Here is a 25,754-nt window from a genome sequence, read left to right on the forward strand (position 1 = left end):
TCCCAGACCGGGGTTCAAACCCGTGTTCCCTGCATTAGCAGGCAGATTCTCAACCACTGCGCCACCAGGGAAGCCCTGTTGGTACTTTTTTTTTTTTTTTTTTTTTTTTTTTTGCGGTACGCGGGCCTCTCACTGTTGCGGCCTCTCCTGTTGCGGAGCACAGGCTCCGGACGCGCAGGCTCAGCGGCCATGGCTCACGGGCCCAGCTGCTCCGCGGCATGTGGGATCTTCCCGGACCGGGGCACGAACCCGTGTGCCCTGCATCGGCAGGCGGACTGTCAACCACTGCGCCACCAGGGAAGCCCTGTTGGTACTTTTATTATGATCCAGTTAATGATTACATTTAATTAGGGGGAATGGACACCTTTATGATGTTGGATCTTACTGTAGGCCTTCCCATTTGTTCCTCTTTCATTTTTCCCTCTTGCCAGCATTTATAAGTTTTTTCGTAAAATATTCGCATTTTTATTAACTTTATTCTTATGTAGTAATTTATTGCTATTGAAGATGGAATTTTTTTTCCATTATTTCATCTTTTTTCTCTTGAGTTTGTTGATATTTCCCACTTTTCTTATTTTGTGTATTTGGGATTGCTCCTTTTTCTCCTTAATTAACATAGCTAATGTTTATCAATCTTTTGTGAAAGAATAACTTTTTAATGTCTGTAGCATCTGTAGTAACGTCTCAATTATTCTTGACATTGGTTTTTTTTTTTGGCTGCATTGGGTCCTCGTTGCTGCGTGCGGGTTTTCTCCAGTTGACGCGAGCAGGGGCTACTCTGACGTGCACAGGCCTCTCATTGCAGTGGCCCCCCTTGTTGCGGAGACTGGCTCCAGGCGTGCGGGCCTCAGCAGCTGTGGCACATGGGCTCAGCAGTCGTGGCTCGTGGACTCTAGAGCGCAGGCTCAGCGATTGTGGCACACAGGCCCAGTTGCTCTGCAGCATGTGGGATCTTCCTGGACCAGGGCTTGAACCCGTGTGTCCCCTGCATTGGCAGGAGGATTCCTAACCACTGCGCCATCAGGGAAGTCCCTTGACATTGGTTTTAATGCTATAAACGTCCTCTAAATACTGTCCTCTAAATACTGCTTTAGCTGCATTCCTCAAATTCTGGTATGTTTTGTTTTCATTTCCATTCAATTCTGTGTTTGCTTGTTTTTTAAAAACTTCCCTTGTGACTTCCTTTTTTACCCATTGGTTATTTAGAAATTTGTTATTTAATTTCCAAACATTAGGGGATTTTCTACATCTCTTTCTATTATTGATTTCTAGTTTAATTCTGTTTTGGTCAAAGAATATACTTTGTTATATATTTCAGTTCTTTAAAACTTGAGATTGGTTTCATGGCTAAGGATATGATCTACCTTGGGGATTTTTAAAAAATATTTATTTATTTATTTGGCTGTGCCGGGTCTTCGTTGCTGCATGCAGGATCTTTTTAGTTGCGGCATGTGGGCTCTTTCTTGTGCCATGCAGGGTCTAGTTCCCTGACCAGGAATTGAATCTGGGCTCCCTGCATTGGGAGTGTGGAGTCTTAACCACTGGACCACCAGGGAAGTCCCTGGGAATGTTTTTTATGTACTTTAATGACTATTGTGCTGTGTTGGTGGTAGAGTTTTCTGTCAATACTAAATGGGTCAGGGTGGTTGATAGTGTGGTTGAGTTCTGTATCCTTACTGTTTTTTTATCTACCTCTCTTGTCACCTACTGAGAAAAGAATATTGAAGTCTCAAGTTATAATTGTGATTTATCTATTTATTCTTTCACTTTTATCAACTTTTGCTTCTTGTATTTTGAAGTTCTCTTGTGCATATACATTTAGGATTGTTATATGTTCTGGTGATTCGATACATTTATCATGTGTCATTTAGCACAGTGACATGTAATATCACACTTTATCCCTGGTAATATTTCTTATTAAGTCTACTTAGCTTGATATTAATCAGTCCAGCTTTCTTTTGATTAGTGTGTGCAAGGAATATCATTTTTTATTTTTTATTTCCTCTTATTTTGGCTGTGCCTTGCAGCATGCAGGATCTTGGTTCCCCAACCAGGGATCAAACCTGTGCCCCCTGCATTGGAAGCGTGGAGTCTTAACCCCTGGACTGCCCTGGACTGGAAGTCCCAAGGAATATCATTTTTTATCCTTTTATTTTTGATCTAGCTATTATTGAAAATTCAATTAACAATCAAGAAGGAAGAGAATTTTATTTGAGCCAGCCTGAGGATTGTAACCCAGGAGACAGACTCTAAGAAGCTCTGAGTACTGTCCTGCCTGTTAGAAGTTGAAGGCACAGTCATATACATTTTTTGAGACAAAGGATCATACATCAAAATGACGTACTGACATAAAGTTCACCAATATACAGTAGTCCAGGTAAGCACTTACAAAGCGAGCAGCAAGTCATCATGACCCCCTTACAGAGTTGAGAAAGAATGTTAACCTTTTAAGAAGTTACATTGCTAGCATCAGAAGAAAGAAAAAAGATCTTTATGGTTGAGTAGGCATTCCCATCTTTGAGAAGGTCTGGTTAATGTGTAATGCGGCTGGATGTTGCACACTAAACAGAGAGGGAGGAGGCCCAAAGGACAGAATTTTACATTTAAATTTCTTGTTCTGTCTTAAAATTTTATTTCGTCACTATGTTTTTATATTTAAAACACATTGCTTTTACTTTATTTATTTTTAGCTGTGTTGGGTCTTCATTGCTGCATGCGGGCTTTCTCTAGTTGCAGCAGGAAGGGGCTACTCTTCATTGCAGTGTGTGGGCTTCTCATTGCGGTGGCTTCTCTTGCTTCAGGGCACGGGCTCTAGGCATGCGGGCTTCAGTAGTTGTGGCATGTGGGCTCAATAGTTGTGGTGTGCGGACTCTAGAGCACAGGCTCAGTAGTTGTGGCACACGGGCTTAGTTGCTCCGGGACATGTGGGATCTTCCCGGACCGGGGATCGAACCCGTGTCCCCTGCATAGGCAGCCAGATTCTTAACTGCTGTGCCACCAGGGAAGTCCCAAACACATTGCTTTTTAGACAGCACGTAGTTTGGTCTTTTTTATCCAGTTTGGCAACCTTTGTCATTTAATTGGTGTGTTTGTACAATGAATTATTGACATGGTTGGGTTAAAATCTACCATCTTACTAGTTTTCTTCTACTTGGCCCATCTGGTCTTTGTTCCTATTTTCCTCTTTTTCTGACTGCTTTTGGATTTAGTGGTAGTTTTTCATGAATCCATATTTTTCTCCACTATTTGGTTATTGTTTATACCTCTTTAAATTTTTTTGTGGTTGCCCTAAGGTTTAAATAAACTTCTTGAGTGAATCACAGTGAACCTTTAAATATAGTCTGTTGTTTGTGTGTAATGTAAGATCCTTAAAACAATATACTGCCATCAACAATTTCATCATCTCATCTATGTGCTATTATCGTTATATATTTTACGTATGCTATAAGTTCACAAAACTTGTCTACTCTTTTTGCTTTAGACAGTCAAGTATCTTTTAGATTGATTAAAAGTAAGAAAAAATGTCTTTTATATTTCTCTTCATTTTAACCATTCCCAGAGATCTTTATTTCTTCGTGTAGATCCACATTTCTGTCTGTTATCATATTCCTTCTACCTGAAGAACTTCTTTAAATATTTCTTGTAGTACAGGTCTACTGGGAATGAATTTTCTGTTTTTGTTTGTTTGAAAAGGTTTTTATTTTCACTTTTATTTTTTGAAAGATGTATTTGCTGGGTATAGAATACTGGATTGGTAGTTTTTTCTTTTTTTTTTTTTCTTTTTCTTTTTTAAAGCACTTTAAAGATGTCACTACATTGTCTTCCAGCTTGTATAGTTTCTGATGAGAAATTCTCTGTGATTCTTTAATTCAGTTCCAGATCACTGCAATAAAGCAAGTCACATGAATATTTTGGTTTCTCAGTGCATATAAAAGTCATGTTTACCTTTACTGCAGTCTATTAAGTGTGCAATATCATTATGTCTAAAAAAATGTGCATACCTTAATTTAAAAGTACTTTATCACTAAAAAATGCTGACCATCATCTGACAATGCAAAGTTACCACAAACCTTCAATTTGTTTAAAAAAAAAAAAAAAAAAGGCAATCTGTGATGAGCAATAAAATGAGGTATGTCTGTATGTAACATGTCAGGTTTTTTTTCTGGCTGCTTTCAAGAATTTCTCTCTAATTTTGGTTTCCATTGGTTTGAATATGGTATGTCCAGATGTGTCCATTTTATTTTGTTTTTTGATATTTATCCTTTTTGGATAAATTATCTGAGTTTCTTGGATCTGTGGTTTGATATCATTCAGTATTTTTGGAAAATCCTCGGTCATTATGTCTTCAATACTTCTTCTGTCCCATTTTCTCTTCTTTTGGGATTCCAATACATTTTTTTAAAGATTATTTATTTATTTATTTATTTTATTTATTTTTGGCTATGTCAGGTCTTAGTTGCAGCACGCGGGATCTTTCGTTGCAGCACTCGGGCACTTCGTTGCAGCACATGGGCTTCTCTCTAGCTGTGGCATGCAGGATTTTCTCTCTCTAGTTGTGGTGCGTGTGCTGTGTCGTTTGCGGCACGCAGGCTCTCTAGTTGAGGCTCATGAGCTCAGTAGTTGTGGTGCAAGGGCTTAATTGCCCCGCGGCATGTGGGATCTTAGCTCCCCAACCAGGGATCGAACCTGCGTTCCTGCATTGGGAGAAAGATTCTTTACTACTGGACCACCAGGAAAGTCCCTGGGATCCCAATACATTTTTGTTAGGCCATTTGATATTGTACTACAGCCCTTGGATTCTCTGTCCTTCTTTTTCCCCCTTTGCTTTCTCTTTGTGTCTCAGTTTGGGTAATTTCTTTTGACCTATCTTCAGATTTACTGAAAATTTCCTCAACTCTGTTGTAATACCTATTGAAGGTATTCTTTCGACTCTGTTACTGTGCTTTTCTTAGCATTTCCATTTTTTTCTTGAAGTTTCCATCTCGAAATTCTCTGTTCATTCATTTTGTAAATCTTTTCCTTTAAAGCTTTAATATATGAATCATAGTTTTAAATTCCCTGTCCAATAATTTAATCAATCATGGTTTCTTTTGACTGTTTTGTCAGTTGATAGTGGGTTGTCTTTGTCTTACCTTTTCAGATATTTCATAATGTTTGATTGAAAGTGAGTGCTGCCAGCATGATCCTTTTTGCCCCTTCTGAACAGGCAAAAGGACTAGCTCAGGAGGTGGTATTTTCTCAGGTGATGTGTAAGGATTTCCAAACAAGTCATTCTAGAAGTTCTGAGGCAGGCCAGATCTTTAATAACAATACCTTTCTTTTTCCTCTATTTCAGTTCTGCCTTCATAGTTCTCTGCCTTTACCCAAAAGCTGTAGAAAATGAACAAATCCCAGGTGAGTTGTTTGTTTATTCCCAATTTTATTTTTCTGTGCATTTGAGGAAGTTTATAAGGACCTAGAAAATGAAATAGAAAGGTATAAATGAGTAAAACTCAGGAAAACATAGTAAGAATAATCAATACCAGCAGCCAAAAAGTAAATCAAGTTAATTAAGTGTCTTGCATTGATTATGAATACCATTTCCTTGGTTCTCTAGTATTAGGTCTGAATAAATTTTATGGACCTTCATATAGATGGTGTTTTGAACAGCATCCCCAGAAAAAAAAATTAAACAGCTTATTATTTTGTCTCTGGTTATTTCATATAGCATTCTTCAGGGTACTATAGTGTGTATTTTATTTTTCTGGTCAGATTAGCATGATGCTAGAGAACTCACTAAATATGCGGGTGTGTATTTAAATTCTCCCCCTAATTTCCATGAGTTCCATTGTCATTACTTTCTTGAATGGCATTGCAGAATGTATTTGTACATATTTACACAAGTATAAGTACAGGTTATTATAAGATAGCATATTAATCATACTGTTCTGTTTATATGTGTTTTGTTTTACTTTTAATGAACAGACTTAATTTTTTAGAGCAGTTTTGGGCTTATGGAAAATTTAAGTGAAAAGTACAGAGTTCCCATATACTCCTTTTCTCCCTCTGCACAGTTTCCCCTGTTACTAACATCTTGCATTAATGTGGTATACCTGTTACAGTTGATGAGCCAATATTGATACTTTAAGTAAAGTCCATAGTTTACATTAGGATTTGCTTTTGGTGTCATGCATTCTGTGCATTTTGACAAATACATAATGACGTGTACCCACCATTATCATATCTTACAGAATAGTTTCACTGCCCACAAAATCCCCTGTGCTCCATCTACTCCCCCACTTTCCTTGAGCACCTGGAAACCACTGGGTTTTTTTTTTTTTTTTTTACTGTCCCCCTAGTTTTGCCTTTTCTAGAACATCATACAGTTGGAATCAGTCAGTATGTAGCCTTTTCAGATTGGTTTCTTTCACTTAGTAATACGCATTTAAAGTTCCTCCATGTGTTTTCATGGCTGATAGCTCATTTCTTTTTATCACTGAATAATATTCCATTGTTTGGATGTACTATCATTTATTTACCCATTCAGCAATTGAAGGACATCTTGGTTGTTGCCAAGTTTTGACAATTATGAATTAAGCTGCTATAAACATGTCTGTGCAGTGTTTTGTGTGGATATAAGTTAATCATTTGGGTAAATGCTAAGGAACACAATTGCCAGTGTGTACAGCAAGAATATGTGCAGTTTTGTGAGAAACTGCCAGACTGTCTTCCAGAGTAGCTGTAACATTTGCATTCCCACCAGCAGTGAGTGAGAGTTCCTGTTGCTCCACATCCTCGTCAGCATTTGGTGTTGTCAGTGTTGTGAGCTTTGGCCACTTTTTTTTTTTTTTAAGGGCTTCAAATGCTTGGCTTTTTATTTATTTATTTTTGGCTGTGTTGGGTCTTCGTTTCTGTGTGAGGGCTTTCTCTAGTTGTGGCAAGCGGGGGCCACTCTTCATCGCGGTGCGCGAGCCTCTCACTGTTGCGGCCTCTCTTGTTGCGGAGCACAGGCTCCAGACGCACAGGCTCAGTAGTTGTGGGCCTAGTTGCCTAGTTGCTCTGCGGCATGTGGGATCTTCCCAGACCAGGTCTCAAACCCCTGTCCCCTGCATTAGCAGGCAGATTCTCAACCACTGCGCCACCAGGGAAGCCCCACTTTTTTAAAAAAAATGATTTTATATTCATTTATTTATTATTTATTTATTTAGGCTGCTCCGGGTCTTAGTTGCGGCATGTATGCGGGATCTAGTTCCCCAACTGGGGATCAAACCTGGGCCCCCTGCATTGTGAGCATGGAGTCTTACCCACTGGACCACCAGGGAAGTCCCAAACTTTGGCCACTTTAATAGTCATTTAACAGTGTTTTATTGTTGTTGTAATTTATAATTCTCTGATGATATGACGTGATGTTGAGTATCTTTACGTGTGTTTATTTGCCACCTGTATATCTTCTTTAGTGAGGTGTCTGTTAAGGTCTTTAGCAGTTTTTAAAAATTTGTTTTATTGAAGTATAGTTGATTTACAATACTGTGTTAATTTCTGCTGTACAGCAAAGTTATTCAGTTATATATACATTGTTTTTTTAAAATATTCTTTTCCATTAAGGTTTAACATAGGATATTGAATATAGTTTCCTGTGCTATACAGTAGGATCTTGTTGTTTATATAATAGCTTACATCTGCTAACCCCAACCTCCCACTCCATCTCTCCCCCAACCCGTGATTCTGTTTCTGTTTCACAGAAAGGTTCATTTGTGTCATCTTAGATTCCACATATAAGTGATATCATATGATACTTGTCTTTCTCTGTCTGAGTTATTTCATTTAGTATGATAATCTCTAGGTCCATCCATGTTGCTGCAAATGGCATTTTTCATTCTTTTTTTATGGCTGAATAGTATTCCATTGTATATATATATACCATATCTTTATCCATTCCTCTGTCAGTGGACAGTTAGGTTGCTTCCATGTCTTGGCTATTGTGAATAGTGCTGCTATGAACATAGGGGTGCATGTATCTTTTTGAATTATAGTTTTGTTTGGTGATATATGCCCAGGAGTGGGATTGCTGGATCATATGGTAATTCTATTTTTAGTTTTCTGAGGGACCTCCATACTGTTTTCCATACTGGCTGCACTTTGGCCCATTTTTAAATCAGGTTGTTTGTTTTCATATTGTTGAGTTTTGAGAGTTCTTTATATATTTCGGATATCAATCCTTTATCAGGTATGTGTGTTACAAAGATGTCTTTGTCTTTTCATTCTCTTGATTATGTGTGTTTTTATCACTCAATAACATATTTTTGAAGTCTTTCCATATCAGAGCATAGAGTTTCCTCATTTTTTTCTGATTTTTTTTATTGTGTAATGTAATATGTGTACAGATGAGTGTATAAAGCATTATAATACTCTTTATACATGTTATAACATGTATAAAAATATGTGTACTTTAAAGAATAAATGGGCACTCACATTAAGAAATAGAACATTATCTGTTCTTTTTTAAAAATATTTATTTATTGGGGCTTCCCTGGTGGCGCAGTGGTTGAGAGTCCGCCTGCCAATGCAGGGGACACGGGTTTGTGCCCCGGTCCGGGAGGATCCCACATGCCGCGGAGCGGCTGGGCCCGTGAGCCATGGCCGCTGGGCCTGGGCGTCCGGAGCCTGTGCTCCGCAACGGGAGAGGCCACAACAGTGAGAGGCCCACGTACAGCAAAAAAAAAAAAAAAAAAATTTATTTATTTATTTGGTTGTGCTGGGTCTTACTTGCGAGCTGCATAGTTGTAGCAGGTGGGCTCCTTAGTTGTGGCTCGCCAACTCCTTAGTTGCGGCATGCAAACTCTTAGTTGTGGCATGCATGTGGGATTTAGTTCCCTGACCAGGGATCGAACCCGGACCCCCTGCATATTGGGAGCATGGAATCTTAACCACTGCGCCACCAGGGAAGTCCCTATCTGTTCTTTATGATACACTCTCTGATTGAATCCTGCTAGTAAGTAGCCACTATCTTGACATTTTTGTTATTTATTCCCTTGCTTTCCTCAAAGATTTTACCATGTATGTATATATCCCTAATCAATACAAAATTCAGTCTTGAAAAACTATAACTGCGATTTATATTGCATAATTTTTTGTCTGGTGGAGTTTTTTTTCTTTTTCTAGATGTATACAGTCTAAAAGATGTCCTTTTATGTACCAATGTTTCCTTTAGCAAGACTTAAGATTTTTATCATTGTTTTTCCGAGATATATTAGCCAGTGTTAGCTATAGAGTGGTGAAACCACTCATGCATTGTTTGTGGTAGTAAAAAATGGTACAGACTTACTGGGGAGCAATGTGGCAAAACTTATCAAGCAAGCAGAAATCTAATTGTGTGTAGAAATTCTGCTACTATTGAATAAAGGCTCCTGGGAGATGAGCTGAATAGAGTCTCTGAGTCATAGTCTGGCTTCAGTTTTTCTGAGAGTTTACAAAAATCTCATTTGGAGAAGTCATTGGCAAGGTCATGAAAAACATAGGAAAACATAGGGCTCACATGGTTGGACCATCTGGCAGGGTCAGAGTGTGAATCAGGTATTGAATGTCTGACAAGAATATAATTAGAGTGAGTGGGCTGCTCAGTGTTCTCTGCTTCTTAGCTCACTAGTCAACTGCCAACTCTCAGGAATAGATCAAAGCAGAGTACTTCTGTGAGATGAAATGAGTGTCCTCATGTGATCCAAGTCAGCCTGGTGTGGAGGGGAGAGATAGATGTCATCAGGACTTGTGTAAGACAAGCCAAACCAAAGTTAAACCAACCCCAACAGATAAGAAGCTGGGCCAGGATCACTAGGGTATTCTGCCCTGAGGTTAACAAGGTGATACGATGTCACTAGGCATCTTATGATGGCCCTCAAAATACCTACTTTTGAATCACACTATTCCAATCTGTATGACAAACAATTTAGTATTAATGGAGAATCACTACCATTCTGCAATGTCCTTCAAACTCCTCCTAGGGATTTCCTTCACCTTTCCTACTGATCTTTTGTTTGCCTTTTCCCCTGTCTTTGTCTTTTTTGAATTACTGTTTTATTGAAGTAGATTCTTCAGTAGCTTCTTGAGAAAGGGTATGTGAGAAATACATTTTTTTAAACTTTGCTTTTCTGAAAATGTCTTCATTCTGATCTGATACTTGGTTTATAGATAATATGAATGTGGATTTGTCCATTCTTCACTTTAGTTCTGTCAGTTTTTGCTTGATGTAATTTGAAGCTGTATTGAGTTCATGTACATTTATTGAGTGCATGCACACTTACGATTTTTCTGTCTTCCAGATGGATTTACTGTTCTATCATTTTGGGATGTCCCTCTTTACCTCTGGTCATACCCCTTGTCTGATTTAAATATAGCCATACCTACCTTTTTTTAAAATTTTTTATTTTATATTGGAGTATATTTGACTTACAATGTTGTGTTTCAGGTGTACAGCAAGGTGATTTAGTTAAACATACATATATCTACTTTTTCAGATTCTATTCCCATATAGGTTATTAGAGTACACTGTGCTATACAGTAGATCCTTGTTGATTATCTTTTCTAAAAAAAAATTTATTTATTTTGGTTGCGCCTGGTCTTAGTTGCGGCATGCAGGATCTTCGTTGCAGCACACAGGATCTTTAGTTGCGGCATGCAGACTTCTTAGTTGCAGCATGCATGTGGGATCTAGTTCCTCGACCAGGGATCGAACCCAGGCCACCTGCATTGGGAGTGCGGAGTCTTACCCACTGGACCACCAGGGAAGTCCCTGATTACCCACTTGATTTTATTTTGTTTACTTTTTAAAAATACATCTTTATTGGAGTATAATTGCTTCACAATACTGTGTTTCTGTTGTACAACAAAGTTTATCAGCCATATGCATACATATATCCCCATATCTCCTCCCTCTTGAGCCTCCCTCCCACCCTCCCTATCCCACCCCTCTAGGTCGTCACATAGCAGCGAGCTGATCTCCCTGTGCTATGCGGCTGCTTCCCAGTAGCTATCTGTTTCACATCTGGTAGTGTATATATGTTGATGCTGCTCTCATTTCGCCCTAGCTTCCCTCTCCCCTCCCCATGTCCTCAACTCCATTCTCTGCGTCTATGCTTATTCCTGCCCTGCCATTAGGTTCATCAATACCATTTTTTTTTTTTTAGATTCCGTATATATGCGTTAGCATATGGTATTTGTTTTTCTCTTTCTGACTTACTTCACTCTGTATGACAGACTCTAGGTCTATCCACCTCACTACAAGTAACTCAGTTTCGTTTCTTTTTATGGCTGAGTAATATTCCATTGTATATATGTGCCACATCTTCTTTATCCATTCATCTGTTGATGGACACTTAGGTTGCTTCCATGTCCTGGCTAAATAGTGCTGCAGTAAACATTGTGGTACATGTCTCTTTTTGAATTATGGTTTTCTCAGGGTATATACCCAGTAGTGCGATAGCTGGGTCATATGGTAGTTCAATTTTTAGTTTTTTAAGGAACCTCCATACTGTTCTCCCTAGTAGTTGTATCAATTTACATCCTCACCAACAGTGCAGCAGGGTTCCCTTTTCACCACACCCTTTCCAGCATTTACTGTGTCTAGATTTTTTGATAATGGCCTTTCTGACCAGTGTGAGGTGATACCTCATTGTAGTTTTAATTGCATTTCTCTAATAATTAGTGATGTTGACCATCTTTTCATGTGCCTCTTGGCCATCTCTTTGTCTTCTTTGGTGAAATGTCTATTTAGGTCTTCCATCCCTTTTTTAATTGGGTTGTTTGTTTTTTTGATATTGAGCTCCATGAGCAGTTTATATATTTTAGAGATTGATCCTCTGTCTGTTGTTTCACTTGCAGATATTTCCTCCCATTCTGAGGGTTGTCTTTCATCTTGTTTACGGTTTCCTTTGCTGTGCAAAAGGTTTTAAGTTTAATTAGGCCTCATTTGTTTATTTTTGTTTTTATTTTTATTACTCCAGGAGGTGGGTCAAAAAAGATCTTGCTGTCCTTTATGTCAAAAAGTGTTTAGCCGGGCTTCCCTGGTGGCGCAGTGGTTGAGAGTCTGCCTGCCGATGCAGGGGACGTGGGTTCGTGCCCCGGTCTGGGAAGATCCCACATGCCGCGGAGCGGCTGGGCCCGTGAACCATGGCCGCTGAGCCTGCGCGTCCGGAGCCTGTGCTCCGCAACGGGAGAGGCCACAACGGTGAGAGGCCCACGTACCGCAAAACAAACAAACAAAAAAAAATGTTTTTCCTATGTTCTTCTCTAAGAGTTTTACAGTGTCTGGTCTTACATTTAGGTCTTTAATCCATTTTGAGTTTATTTTTGTGTATGGTGTTAGGTAGTGTTCTAGTTTCATTCTTGTACATGTAGCTGTCCAGTTTTCCCAGCACCACTTATTGAAGAGGCTTTCTTTTCTCCATTGTATATTTTTGCCTCCTTTGTCATAAATTAGGTGACTATATGTGAGTGGGTTTATTGCTGGGCATTCTATCCTGTACCATTGGTCTATATTTCTCTTTTTGTGCCAGTACCATACTCTCTTGATTACTATAGCTTTGTAGTATAGTTTGAAGTCGGGGAGCCTGATTCCTCCAGCTCCATTTTTCTTTCTCAAGATTGCTTTAGCTATTCGGGGTCTTTTGTGTTTCCATATGAATTGTAAGATTTTTTGTTCTAATTCTGTGAAGAATGCCATTGGTAGTTTGATGGGGATTGCATTGAATCTGTAGATTGCTTTTGGTAGTGTAGTCATTTTCACAATATTGATTCTTCTAATCCAAGAACATGGTATATTTCTCCATCTGTTTATGTCGTCTTTGGTTTCTTTCATCAGTGTATTACAGTTTTCAAAGTACAAGTCTTTCCCCTCCTTAGGTAGGTTTATTCCTAGGTATTTTATTCTTTTTGTTGCAATGGTAAATGGGAGTGTTTCCTTAATTTCTCTTTCTGATTTTTCAGTGTTAGGGTATAAGAATGCCAGAGATTGCTGTGCATTAATTTTGTATCCTTACCAAATTCATTGATTAGTTCTAGTAATTTTCTGGTAGCATCTTTAGGATTTTCTGTGTATGTATCATGTCATCTGCAAACAGTGACAGTTTTACTCCTTCTTTTCCAATTTGTATTCCTTTTATTTCTTATTCTTCTCTGATTGCCATGGCCATGACTTCCAAAACTATGTTGAATAAGAGTGGTGAGAATGGACATCCTTGTCTTGTTCCTGATCTTAGTGGAAATGCTTTCAGTTTTTCACATTGAGTATGATGTTTGCTGTGGGTTTGTCATATATGGCCCTTATTATGTTGAGGTAGGTTTGCTCTATGCCCATTTTCTGGAGAGTTTTTATTATAAATGGGTGTTGAATTTTGTGACAAGCTTTTTCTGCATCTATTGAGATGATCCTATGGTTTTTATTCCTTAATTTGTTAATATGGTGTATCATACTGATTGATTTCTGTATGTTGTAGAATCCTTGCATCCCTGGGATAAATCCCATTTGATCATGCTGTATGATCCTTTTAATATCTTGTTGGATTCTGTTTGCTAGTATTTTCTTCAGGATTTTTGCATCTATGTTCATCAGTAATATTAGTCTATAATTTTCTTCTTTTTGTGATACCTTTTTCTGGTTTTGGTATCAGCGTAAAGGTGGCTTTGTAGAATGAATTTGGGAGTGTTCTTCCCTTGCAATTTTTTGGAAGAGTATGAGAAAGATTGGTGTTAGCTCTTCTCTAAATGTTTGATAGAAATCGTCTGTGAAACCATCTGGTCCTGGACTTTTGTTTGTTGGAAGATTTTTAATTACAGTTTCAATTTCATGACTTGTGGTAGGTTTGTTTATATTTTCTAATTCTTCCTGGTTCAGTCTTGAAAAATTGTACCTTTACAAGAATTTGTCCGTTTCTTCGTGGTTGTCCATTTTATTGGCATATAGCTGTTTGTAGTAGTCTCTTACAATCCTTTGTATTTCTGTGGTGTCAGTTGTGATTTCTCCTTTTTCATTTTTAATTTTATTGAATTGCATCCTCTCCCTTTTTTTCTTGGTGGGTCTGGGTAAGGGTTTATCAATTTTGTTTATCTTCTCAAAGAACCAGCTTTTAGTTTTATTGATCTTTGCTATTGTTTTCTGTGTTTCTGTTTCATTAATTTCTGCTCTGATCTTTATGATTTTTTTCCTTCTACTGACTTGGGGTTTTCTTTGTTCTTCTTTCTCTAGTTGTTTTAAGTGTAGAGTCAGATTATTTATTTGAGATTTTTCTTGTTTGTTGAGGTGAGATTGAATCGCTATAAACTTCCTTCTAACAGCTGCTTTTGCTGCGTCCCATAGGTTTTTGGTCGTCGTGTTTTCATTGTTATTTGTTTCTGTGTATTTTTTAATTTTTTCTTTGAGTTCTTCAGTGATCTCTTGGTTATATAGTAGCACACTGTTTAGCCTCCATGTATTTGTGGTTTTTACAGTTTTTTTCTGGTAATTGATTTCCAGTCTCATAGCATTGTGGTCAGAAAAGATGCTTGATACAATTTCAATTTTCTTAAATTTTCCAAGGCTTGATTTGTGACCCAAGATGTGATCTATCCTGGAGAATGTTCCGTGTGCACTTGAGAAAAAGTGTATTCTGCCACTTTGGGGTGGAATGTTAAATCTTTCTCATCTATTGTGTCATTTAAAGCTTGTGTTTCCTTATTTATTTTCTGTTTGGATGATCTGTCTATTGTTATAAGGGGGGTGTTAAAATCCACTACTATTATTGTGTTACTGTCGATTTTCCCTTTCATGGTTGTTAACATTTGTCTTATGTATTGAGGTGCTCCTATGTTGGGTGCATAAATATTTATAATTGTTATATTTTCTTCTTGGATTGATCCCTTGATCATTATGTAGTGTCCTTTGTCTCTTTTATCTGATACGACTATTGCTACTCCAGCTTTCTTTTGATTTCCATTTGCATGGGATATCTTTTTCCATCCCTTCACTTTCAGTCTGTATGTGTCCCTAGGTCTGAAGTGGGTCTCTTGTAGACAGCATATATATGGGTCTTGTTTTTGTATGTATTCAGCCAGTGTGTGTCTTCTGGTTGGGGCATTTAGTCCATTTACATTTAAGGTTATTATCAATATGTATGTTCCTATTACCATTTTCTTAATTGTTTTGGGTTTGTTTTTGTGGGTCTTTTTCTTCTCGTGTTTCCCGCCTAGAGAAGTTTCTTTAGCATTTGCTGTAAAGCTGGTTTGGTGGTGCTGAATTCCTTTAACTTTTGCTTGTCTGAAAAGCTTTTGATCTCCATCTAATCTGATCTTGCTGCGTAGAGTAATCTTGGTTGTAGGTTTTTTCTTTCATCACTTTAAGTATATTCTACCACTTCCTTCTGGCCTGCAGAGTTTCTGCTGAAAAATCAGCTGATAACCTTATGGGGATTCCTTTGTATGTTACTTTTTGTTTTTCCCTTGCTGCTTTTAATATTTTTTTAAATTACATTTTGTTAGTTTGATTAATGTGTCTTGGTATCTTTCTCCTAGGGTTTATCCTATATGGGACTCTCTGTGCTTCCTGGACTTCGGTGACTATTTCCTTTCCCATATTAGGGAAGTTTTCCACTATAAATCTCTTCAAATATTTTCTCAGACCCTTTCTTTTTCTCTTCTTCTTCTGGGACCCCTGTAATTCAAATGTTGGTGCGTTTAGTGTTGTCCCTGAGGTGTCTGAGATTGTCTTCAGTTATTTTCATTCTTTTTTCTGCTCCTTGGCAGTTATTCCCTCCATTTTGTCTTCCAGCTCACTTACTTTTTCTTCTGCCTCTTTTATTCTGTTATTGATTCCTTTTTTTTTTAACTGTGATTAGCATTTAATAATTCAGAGGAAGCCTGAGGCCTTCCTGAAGAATCACCCGGAGATTGAACTTCAAACAGCCATAATGAAGAGAGAGCTACATCACAATCAGTGGTGATAATTAAATATGTAAAGTTTTCATAGAATTGAGAATAAATGAGAAATACAAGGTAAACGAACAGTAGAGTGTGTAATGACTATGTGATCTTGTTATAGATTCCTTCTAGTGTAGTTTTCATTTCAGTTATTGTGTTGTTCATCTCTGTTTGTTCTTTAGTTCTTCTAGATCTTTGTTAAACATTTCCTGTATTTTCTCAGTCCGTGCCTCCATTTTATTTCTGAGATTCTAAATCATCTTTACTTTCATTACTCTGATTTCTTTTTCAGGTAGATTGCGTATTTCCTCTTCATTTATTTGATCTTGTAGGTTTTTACCTTGCTTCATCTGTGACATAATTTTTTGCTCTCTTTTTGTTTTATTTTTTTGATTGGTGGGATTGTGTTCCTGTCTTACAGCTTGTTTGGCCTGAAGCTTCCAACACTGTAGTTTGTAGGCTGTTGGGTGGAGCTGGGTCTTGGTGCTGATATGATGACCTCCAGGTGACTTCAATGAATATTCCTTGGAGTCTGACATTCTCTGTCAGTACAGTGATTCAGACTCAGAGCTCCCACCACAGGAGCTTCGGCCCAACCCCCAGCTAATGAACCAAGATCCTGCAAGCTGTGCATGGTGGAAAAAAAAGAAAAAACCAATAACAAAGAGTTTAAAAAATAAATTTAGACTAGGAAACTAATAGATATGTTAGAAAGAATATGAAAATAAAAATATAGATGAAACAACAACCGGAAGGTAAAACAGAACCACAATAGTAAAAAAGAGTAGAAAAAAAAAAGTGTAAAAGGCCTTGGCTGTGGAGGGTGGGGCCTAAGCAGGGGCGGGGTTTGTGTGGTAGGCGGGGCCTATGGTTAGGACCTACAGGGCTGGAAAAGGCCCTGGGCAGTGTAGGGGGGTGGAGCTGAAGCTCAGCGGAACAGAAGGGGCCATGGCATGCCTCTCGTCTCAGAGAGTGGGGGACCCCACCTGGGAGCCCAGCAGGCTTCCTGGGCCTGAGTGGGCGGGTCCACACTTTCCACTCTTCTCCTGCTCCTCTGGTCCTGGAGGGCCTCTCCCACCTGCATTCTCCCCCCAACCTCCTGTTCTCCCCCAGCTTACTTTCTATGCCCCCAGGACCCACATGGCCTGGAGGGGGCTTTGGAGGGTGGGGGACCCAGCATGGGAGCTCAGCAGGCTTCCCGGGCCAGAGCAGGTGGGGCCAATGCCTTCCGCTCCTCTCCTGCTCCTCTGGTCCTGGAGGGCCCCTCCTTCCTGCTTCTCCTGTTCTCCCCTGGCCTGCCTCCTTGCCCCTAGGACCAATGTGGCCCAGAGGGGGCCTCTGAGGGCATAGGACCTGGCCTGAGATCCAGGCAGACTTCCCCAGCCGATTGGGCAGGGGAAATGGTGGGCACACTCCCCCCTGCTCTGAGCCCCCAAGGGTCCTTCCAGGCATGGGAACCCCTCTCCCACTCTCAGCCACCCCTCAGGGTGCTGGTCCTGTCTGGCCTCCACTTCTCCTCCCCCCTCAGTCCCCCCACGTCCTACCAGTTTGCTTGGGCATTCCTCCTGTCTCCTTGGGCGTCAAGGTCCCCCACCAGTGTCTGGCAGGTGCCCTAGTTGTGGGGAGATGTGAACTCTGCGTCTTCCCACACTGCCATCTTGACTCCGCCCCCCTGTTATAGAGTAGTGTGTATATGTTAATCCCAACCTCCTAATTTATCCCTCTCCCCACCTTTCCACTTTGGTAACCATAAATTTGTTTGCTAAGTCTGTGAGTCTTTCTGTTTTGTAAATAAGTTCATTTGTGTCATTTTTTTAGATTTTACATGTGTGATATCATATATTTTTCTTTCTCTGACTTACTTCACTTAGTATGATAATCTTTGGATCCATCTATGTTGCTTCAAATGGCATTATTTCATTATTTTTTATGGCTGAGTAATACTCCTGTGTGTGTGTGTGTGTGTGTGTGTGTGTGTGTGTGTGTGTACGTACCACGTCTTCTTTATCAGTTCCTTTGTTGATGGATACTTAGGTTGCTTCCATGTCTTGGCTATTGTAAATAGTGCTGCAGTGAACATTGGGGTGCATGTATCTTTTTGAAGTATGCTTTTCTTTGGATATATGCCAAGGAGTGGGATTGCTGGGTCATGTGGTAGCTCTATTTTTAGTTTTTTAAGGAACGTCTATGCTGTTCTCCATAGTGGCAGTACCAATTTAAAATTCCCACCAGCAGTGTAGGAGGGTTCTCTTTTCTTCACATACTCTCCAGCATTTGTTGTTTGTAGACTTTTTGATGATGGCCATTCTCACTGTTCTGAGGTGATACTTTGTTGTAGATTTGATTTGCATTTCTTTAATAATTAGCAATGTTGAGCATTTTTTCATGTGCTTTTTGGCATTTTATATGTCTTCTTTGGAAATATCTCTATTTAGCTCTTCTGCCCATTCTTTGATTGGGTTGTTGTTTTGCTCTTGAGCTGCATGAGCTGTTTGTATATTTTGGAGATTAATCCCTTGTTGGTTGCTTTGTTTGCAAATATTTTCTCCCATTCTGTGGGTTGCCTTTTTGTTTATGGTTTCCTTTGCTGTGCAAAAGCTTTTAACTTTAATTAGGTCCCATTTGTTTATTGTTGTTTTATTTTCATTCCTCTAGGCGGTGGATCAAAAAAGATACTGCTGCCATTTATATCAGAGTGTTCTGCCTGTTTTCCTCCAAGAGTTTTATGGTATCTGACCTCACATTTAGCTCTTCAATCCGTTTTGAGTTTGTTTTTGTGTATGGTGTTAGAGAATGTTCTAATGTCATTCTTTTACATGTAGCTGTCCAGTTTTCCCAGCACCATTTATTGAAGAGACTGTCTTTTCTCCTTTGTATGTTTTTGCCTCCTTTGTCGTAGATTAATTGGCCATAGGTGCATGGGTTTATCTCTGGGTTTTGTATCCTGTTGCACTGATCTATATTTCTGTTTTTGTACCAGTACCATACTGGTTTGATTACTGTAGCTTTGTAGTATAGTCTGAAGTCAGGCAGCCTGATTCCTCCAGCTCTGTTTTCCTTTCTCCGGATTGTTTTGGCTATTCTGGGTCTTTTTTTTTTTTTTTTTTGTGGTACACGGGCCTCTCACTGTTGTGGCCTCTCCCATTGTGGAGCACAGGCTCCGGAGGCGCAGGCTTAGTGGCCATGGCTCACGGGCCCAGCCGCTATGCAGCATGTGGGATCTTCCCAGACCGGGGCACAAACCTGTGTCCCCTGCATCGGCAGGCGGACTCGCAACCACTGCGCCACCAGGGAAGCCCTATTCTGGGTCTTTTTGTGTTTCCATACAAATTTAAAAAAATTTTTTCCTACTTCTGTGAAAAAATGCCATTGGTCATTTGATAAGGATTGTGTTGAATCTGTAGATTGCTTTATGTAGTATGGTCATTTTGACAGTATTGATTCTTCCACTCCAAGACCATGGTATATCTCTCCATATGTGTCATCTTTGATTCCTTTCATCAGTATCTTACAGTTTTCTCAATACAGGTCTTTTGCCTCCTTAGGTAGGTTTATTCCTAGGTATTTTATTCTTTTTGATGAGATGGTAAATGGAATTGTTTCCTTAATTTCTCTTTGTGATCTTTCGTTTTTAGTGTATAGGAATGCAATAGATTTCTGTGTATCAATTTTGTATCCTGCAACTTTACCAGATTCATTGATGAGCTCTAGTAGTTTTCCAGTAGCATTTTTAGGATTTTCTAAGTATAGTATAATGTCATCTGCAAACAGTGACAGTTTTACTTCTTGTTTTCCAATGTGGATTCCTTTTATTTCTTTTTATTCTCCTATTTCTGGGACTAGGACTTCCAAAACTATGTTGAATAATAGTGGCGAGAGTGGACATCCTTGTCTTGTTCCTGATCTTAGAAGAAATGCTTTCAGTTTTTCACCATTGAGAATGATGTTAGCTGTGGGTGTGTCGTATATGGCCTTTATTATGTTGAGGTAGGTTCCCTCTATGCCCATTTTCTGGAGAGATTTTTATCATAAATGGGTGTTGAATTTTGTCAAAAGCTTTTTCTGCATCTATTTTTTTTTCAGTTTGTTTTTTGTTTGGTTTTTTTTAATGTGGACCATTTTTAAAGTCTTCATTGAATTTGTTACAATACTGCTTCTGTTTTTTATGTTTTTTGTTTGTTTTGTGGCCACAAAGCATGTAGGATCTTAGCTTCCCAACCAGGGATTGAACCTGCACCCCCTGCATCGGAAGGCAAAGTCTTAACCTCTAGACCACCAGGGAAGTCCCTTTTCCTGCATCTATTGAGATAATGTGGTTTTTATTCTTCAAGTTGTTAATGTGGCATATTCTTCAGGTTGTTAATTCAGTGGTTTGCAGATATTGAAAAATCCTTGCATCCCTGGGATAAATCCCACTTGATCATGATCCTTTTAATGTATTGTTGGATTTGGTTTGCTACTGTTTTGTTGAATTTTTGCATCTATGTTCATGAGTGATACTGGCCTGTAGTTTTCTTTTTTTTGTGGTATCTTTGTCTGGTTTTGGTATCAGGGTGATGGTGGCCTTGTAGAATGAGCTTGGGAGTGTTCCTTCCTCTGCAATTTTTTGGAAGAGTTTCAGGATAGATGTTAACTCTTAATGTTTGATAGAATTTGCCTGTGCAACCATCTGGTTCTGAACTTTTGTTTATTGGAATTTTTTAAATCACAGTTTCAATTTCAGTACTTGTGATTGGTCTGTTCATGTTTTGTATTTCTTCCTGGTTCAGTCTTGAAGGTTGTACCTTTCTAAGAGTTTGTCCATTTCTTCTAGGTTGTCCATTTTATTGGCGTATAGTTGCTTGCAATAGTCTCTTATGAGCCTTTGTATTTTTGTGGTGTCTGTTGTAACTTTTTCATTTCTAATTTTATTGATTTGAGCACTCTCCTTTTTTTTTCTTGATGAATCTGGCTAAAGGTTTATCAATTTTGTTTACCTTTTCAGAGAAACAGCTTTTAGTTTCATTGATCTTTTCTTTAATTTTCTTTGTCTCTATTGCATTTATTTTGCTCTGATCTTTATGATTTCTTTCCTTCTGCTAATTCTGTGTTTTGTTTGTTGTTTTTTTCTCTAGTTTCTTTAGGTGTAAGGTTAGGTTGTTTTTGTGAGATTTCTCTTGTTTCTTGAGGTGAGAATGCTTTGCTATAAACTTCCTTCTTAGAACTGCTTTTGTTTTGTCCCATAGGTTTTGGATTGTCATGCTTTTGTCTTAATTTGTCTCTGGGTTTTTCTTGATTTCCTCTTTGATTTCTTCAGTGATCCATTTGTTGTTTAGTAGCATATTGTTTAGCCTCCACGTGTTTGTGTTTTTTACAGTTTTTTTCTTGTAGTTGATTTCTAATCTTATAGTGTTGTGTTCAGAAAAGATGTTTGATATGATTTCAATTTTCTTAAATTTACTGAGGCTCGCTTTGCCTCCAGCATGTGATCTATCCTGGAGAATGTTCCACGTGCACTTGAGAAGAAAGTGTATTCTGCTACTTTTGGATGGAATGCTCTATAAATATCAATAAGTCCATGTGGTCTAATGTGTCATTTAAGGTCTGTGTTTCCTTATGGATTTTGTCTGGATGATCTGTCCATTGATGTAAGTGGGGTGTTCAAGTCCTTCACTATTACTGTGTTACTGTTGATTTCTCCTTTTATGGCTGTTAGTAATTTGCTGTATATATTGAGGTGCTTCTAGGTTGGACGCATATGTGTTTGCAATTGTTATATCTTCTTTTTGGATTGATCTCTTGATCATTATGTACGTCCTTCTTTGTCTCTTGTAACATTCTTTATTTTAAAGTCTAGTTTGTCTGATATAAGTATTGCTACTCCAGCTTTCTTTTGATTTCCATTTGCATGGAATACTTTTTTGCATCCCCTCACTTATAGTCTGTATGTGTCCCTACATCTGAAGTGGGTCTCTTGTAGACAGCATATATACATGTCTTGTTTTTGTAGCTATTCAGCCAGTCTGTGTCTTTTGGATGGAGCGTTTAATTCATTTAAATTTAAGATAATTACTGATATGTATGTCCTTATTGCCTTTTTGTTGTTTGGGGGTTGTTTTCTTAGGTCTTTTTTCTTCTCTTCCTCTTTTGTGCTCTTCTCTTGTGATTTGGTGACTATTTTTAGTGTTGTGTTTGGATTCTTTTTTGTGTGTATATCTATTGTAGATTTTTGGTTTGTGGGTACAAAAGATTTTGATGTATCAGTCTATATGTATACAAAATTGTTTTTAAGTTGCTGGTCTTTTAATTTCAAGTATATTCCCAATACGCTACATTTGTACTTCTCTTCTAACTGTTGCTGGTTTTGATAGCATATTTTTGTGTGGATGATTTCCTACCTTTATGTTTGCCTTTACTGGTGAGCTTTGCCATTTGTAATTTTCTGGTTTCTAGGTGTGGGTTTTTCTTTCCCGCCTAGAGAAGTTCCTTTAGCATTTGTTGTGAAGACCTTTTGGTGGTGCTGAATTCTCTTAGCTTTTGCCTGCTGTAAAGCTTTCAATTTCTCCATTGAATCTGAATGAGATCCTTACTGGGTATAGTATTTCTGGTTCTAGGTTTTTCCCTTTCATCACTTTAAATGTATCATGCCACTCCCTTCTGGGCTGCAGAGTTTCAGCTGGAAAATCAGCTGATAACTTTATGGGGATTCCCTTGTATATAATTTGTTACTTTTCCCTTGTTGCTTTTAATATTTTCTCTTTGCCTTCAATTTTTGCCAGTTCGATTAGTATGTGTCTTGGCATGTTCCTCCTTGGGTTTATCCTGCCTGGGACTCTCTGTGCTTCCTAGACTCTGTGCTTCCTCTCCCATGTAAGGGAAGTTTTCAGCTATTATTTCAAATACTTTCGAGGCCCTTTCTCTCCTCTCCTTCTGGAACCCCTATAATGTGAATGTTGGTGCATTTAATGTTGTCCCTAGGTGTGTCTTAAACTGTTGTCAGTTTTTTTTTCATTTTTTTCTTTATTGTGTTCCATGACAGTGATTTCCACCATTCTGTCTTCCAGGTTACTTATCTGTTCTTCTGCCTCATGTATTCTGCTATTGATTCCTTCTAGTGTGTTTTTCATTTCTCTTATTGTATTGTTCATCTCTGTTTTTTAAATTTTCTAGCTTTTTGTTAAGCATTTCTTGTATCTTTTCAGTCTGTGTCTCAATTCTCTTTCCCATATCTTGGATCATCTTTACTGTCATTACCCTGAATTCTTTTTCAGGTAGATTGCCTGTCTCCACTTCACTTAGTTGTTCTTTTTTATCTTGTTCCTTCTTCTGGAACATATTTCTCTGCCATCTTGTTTTCTTTAACTTTCTATTTTTGCATTGCACAGCCTGCAGGATTGTAGCTCCTCTTGTTTCTGATGTCTGCCCCCTGGTGGATGAGGCTGGTCTAAGAGGCTTGTGCAGGCTTCCTGTTGGGAGGGTCTGGTGCCTTCCCACTGGTGGGTGGGGCTGGGTCTTATCTATCTGGTGGGCAGGGCCATGTCAAGGGGCATGTCTATAGGCAGCTGTGGGTTTAGAAGACTTTTAAGTAGCCTGACTGCTGATGGATGGGGCTGTGTTCCCACCCTGTTGGTTGGTTGTCCTGTGGTGTCCCAGCACTGGAGCCTTTGGGCTATCTGGTGGGGCCAGGTCTTGGTGTCAAAATGTTGGCCTCCAAGACAGCTCACGTCAATGAATACTCCTCAGTTTCTCCACCACCAGTGTCCTTGTCCTTGCAGTGAGCCACAGCTGCCCCCCACCTCCCCAGGAGACTCTCCAAGACCAGCAAGTAGGTCTCTGAGGCTCTTATGAAGTCACTGCTTTTTCCCCAGGTCCTGGTGTGCACACGAAACCTTGTGTGTGCCCTCCAAGAGTGATATTTCTGTTTCCCCCAGTCCTGTGGATTTCCAGCAATCAAGCCCCACTGGCCTTCAAAGCCAGATGCTCTCAGGGCTCCTCCTCCCAATCCAGACCCCCAGACCGGGGACCCTGTCATGGGACTCAGAACTCTCACTCCTGTGGGAGAATCTTTGTGAATATATTTTCCAATTTGTGGGTCGCCCACCTGGCAGCTATGGGATTTGATTGTATCAGGAATGCACCCCCCCCTACTGTCTCGTTGCAGCTTCTTCTTTGTCTTTGGAAGTAGAATATCTTTTTTGGTAGGTTCCAGTCCTTTTTTGTCAGTGGTTGTTCAGCAGTTAGCTGTGATTTTGGTGTTTCCGTGAAAGGAGGTGAGGTCAGGTCCTTCTACTCCACCATCTTGTCCAGGCATCCCTGCCTCTAGAGTCACAGGCTGTATATCTACCTTTTTATGATTAGCATTTTCATGGTATATCTTTTCCATTTTTTTTGCTTCAACCTATTTGTGTTCTTATATTTATAGTGTGTTTCTTACCTCTAAGTAACATATGGTTGGGTCATAGTTTTTATCCTGCCTGACCATCTTTTAATTGACCTATTATTTTGTCTGTAATTAAGTTCATTATACAGTTGGATTTAAGTCTGTCATCTTGCTGTTTGTTTTTCATCTGTGCTATATGTGTCTTTTTTCCTTTGTGTGTTTCTTTTTTTAAGAAAATGGTTTCTCTAGGGATTACAGTTTCTATACTGTAGTAATAACCTCAAATTAGGATTATACCATCTCACTACAATCCAAGACCAGAAATCAGTATACCGCAGTGAATTCTTAAAGCTTTTGTTTATCTGTGTATGCCTTTATTTTGAAAAGTATTTTCCCTGGGCATAGAATTCTAGGGTTAATTTTTGTTTCAGTACTTTAAACATGAATTCCATTTCTGTCTCACCTGTGTGGTTTCCATTAAGAAATAATTCTTCATTTTTATTGTTCTTCCCTAAAGGAAGTGCGTCTTTTTTTTCTTCTTTCTTTTGGCCACACTGTGCAGCATGCAGGATGTTAGTTCCCTGGCCAGAGATCGAACCTGCACCCCCCCTGCAGTGGAAGCACAGAGTCTTAACCACTGGACTGCCAGGGAAGTCCCCCTCTGGCTTCTTTTAAGATATTCTTTCTCTGACACTCAGCAGTTTGAATGTGATGTATTTAGGTATAATTTTCTTTGTATTTATTCTGCTTGGGCTTTACTGAGTTTCTTAGGTTTGTGGTCGTTGCCTTTTATCAAATTTGGAATATTCTCAGCTATTATTTCTTCAAATATTGTTTCTGTCCCATTCTTTTTTCCTCTTCTTCTGGGACTACACATTATCCTTTTTTGTTTTTCCTTTTAGCATTTTAAGGAATGGTGCATTAGACTTTTATGGCCATGCTTCACATCTTGTTAATGCTTTGTCTTTCCCCCCATTTTTTTCTCTTCTGCTTCAGTTTGAATATCTTCTATTTACCTGTCTTCAAATTCATAATTCTTATCTTCTGCTGGGTCTAGTCTACTCTTAAGACTATACAATGAGTTTTTAATTTCAGTTAAAAACTACATTTTGCAGTTCTACGATGTCCATTTGCTTTCTTTTTGTAGATTCCAGTTTTTTTGAAATATTTCCATATTTTCACTGCATTGTTTATTTTTTTCTATATTTTTAACATATTACTGTACAGTTAATCTGAACTTTTTGTATGCTAACTCTAATACATGAATTATCGCTGTGTCTGTTCTTGACTATTTCTTGGTTTTTTGTCTTTTAATTGCTTTTTGATTTTTTTGCATGTCTAGTAATTTTTGTGTGTTGGACATGTTGTATGGTGCATAATTCCCTCTAAAGAATGTAAAGTTTTATTCTGCCAATAACTTAACTATCTGGTGGAACAAAACTGCTATACTCTGCTAGTTCTCCTGGAGGCTTGC

The 25,754-nt window shown here is 38.8% G+C and overlaps 1 protein-coding gene and 1 long non-coding RNA gene across 7 annotated transcripts in view; one reads left to right on the forward strand and one right to left on the reverse strand.

Moving 5' to 3' along the window:
* The window catches only part of ZFP1 (ZFP1 zinc finger protein), a 38,140-nt gene that overhangs the window by 1,252 nt on the left and 11,134 nt on the right, over nt 1–25,754 (forward strand). For 5 of the 6 annotated variants that reach the window (XR_010939291.1, XM_067720686.1, XM_067720685.1 and 2 more), the window contains exon 2: nt 5,336–5,394. The exons of the other annotated variant lie outside the window; for it this stretch is intronic. Coding sequence is in view for 4 of the 5 variants with exons in the window: in XM_067720686.1 (XP_067576787.1) it covers nt 5,380–5,394 (15 nt within the window). In the remaining variant the exon portion in view is untranslated. The remainder of the gene's footprint in view (nt 1–5,335; nt 5,395–25,754) is intronic. 6 annotated transcript variants of the gene reach the window in all.
* LOC137215441 (uncharacterized) overlaps nt 1,976–25,754 on the reverse strand; it is an 82,248-nt gene continuing 58,469 nt past the window's right edge. The window contains exon 5 of the long non-coding RNA XR_010939293.1: nt 1,976–5,455. This is a non-coding gene — a long non-coding RNA (uncharacterized lncRNA). The remainder of the gene's footprint in view (nt 5,456–25,754) is intronic.

The sequence above is a fragment of the Pseudorca crassidens genome, chromosome 20, assembly GCF_039906515.1.
Source record: "Pseudorca crassidens isolate mPseCra1 chromosome 20, mPseCra1.hap1, whole genome shotgun sequence".
Lineage (NCBI taxonomy): Eukaryota > Metazoa > Chordata > Mammalia > Artiodactyla > Delphinidae > Pseudorca > Pseudorca crassidens.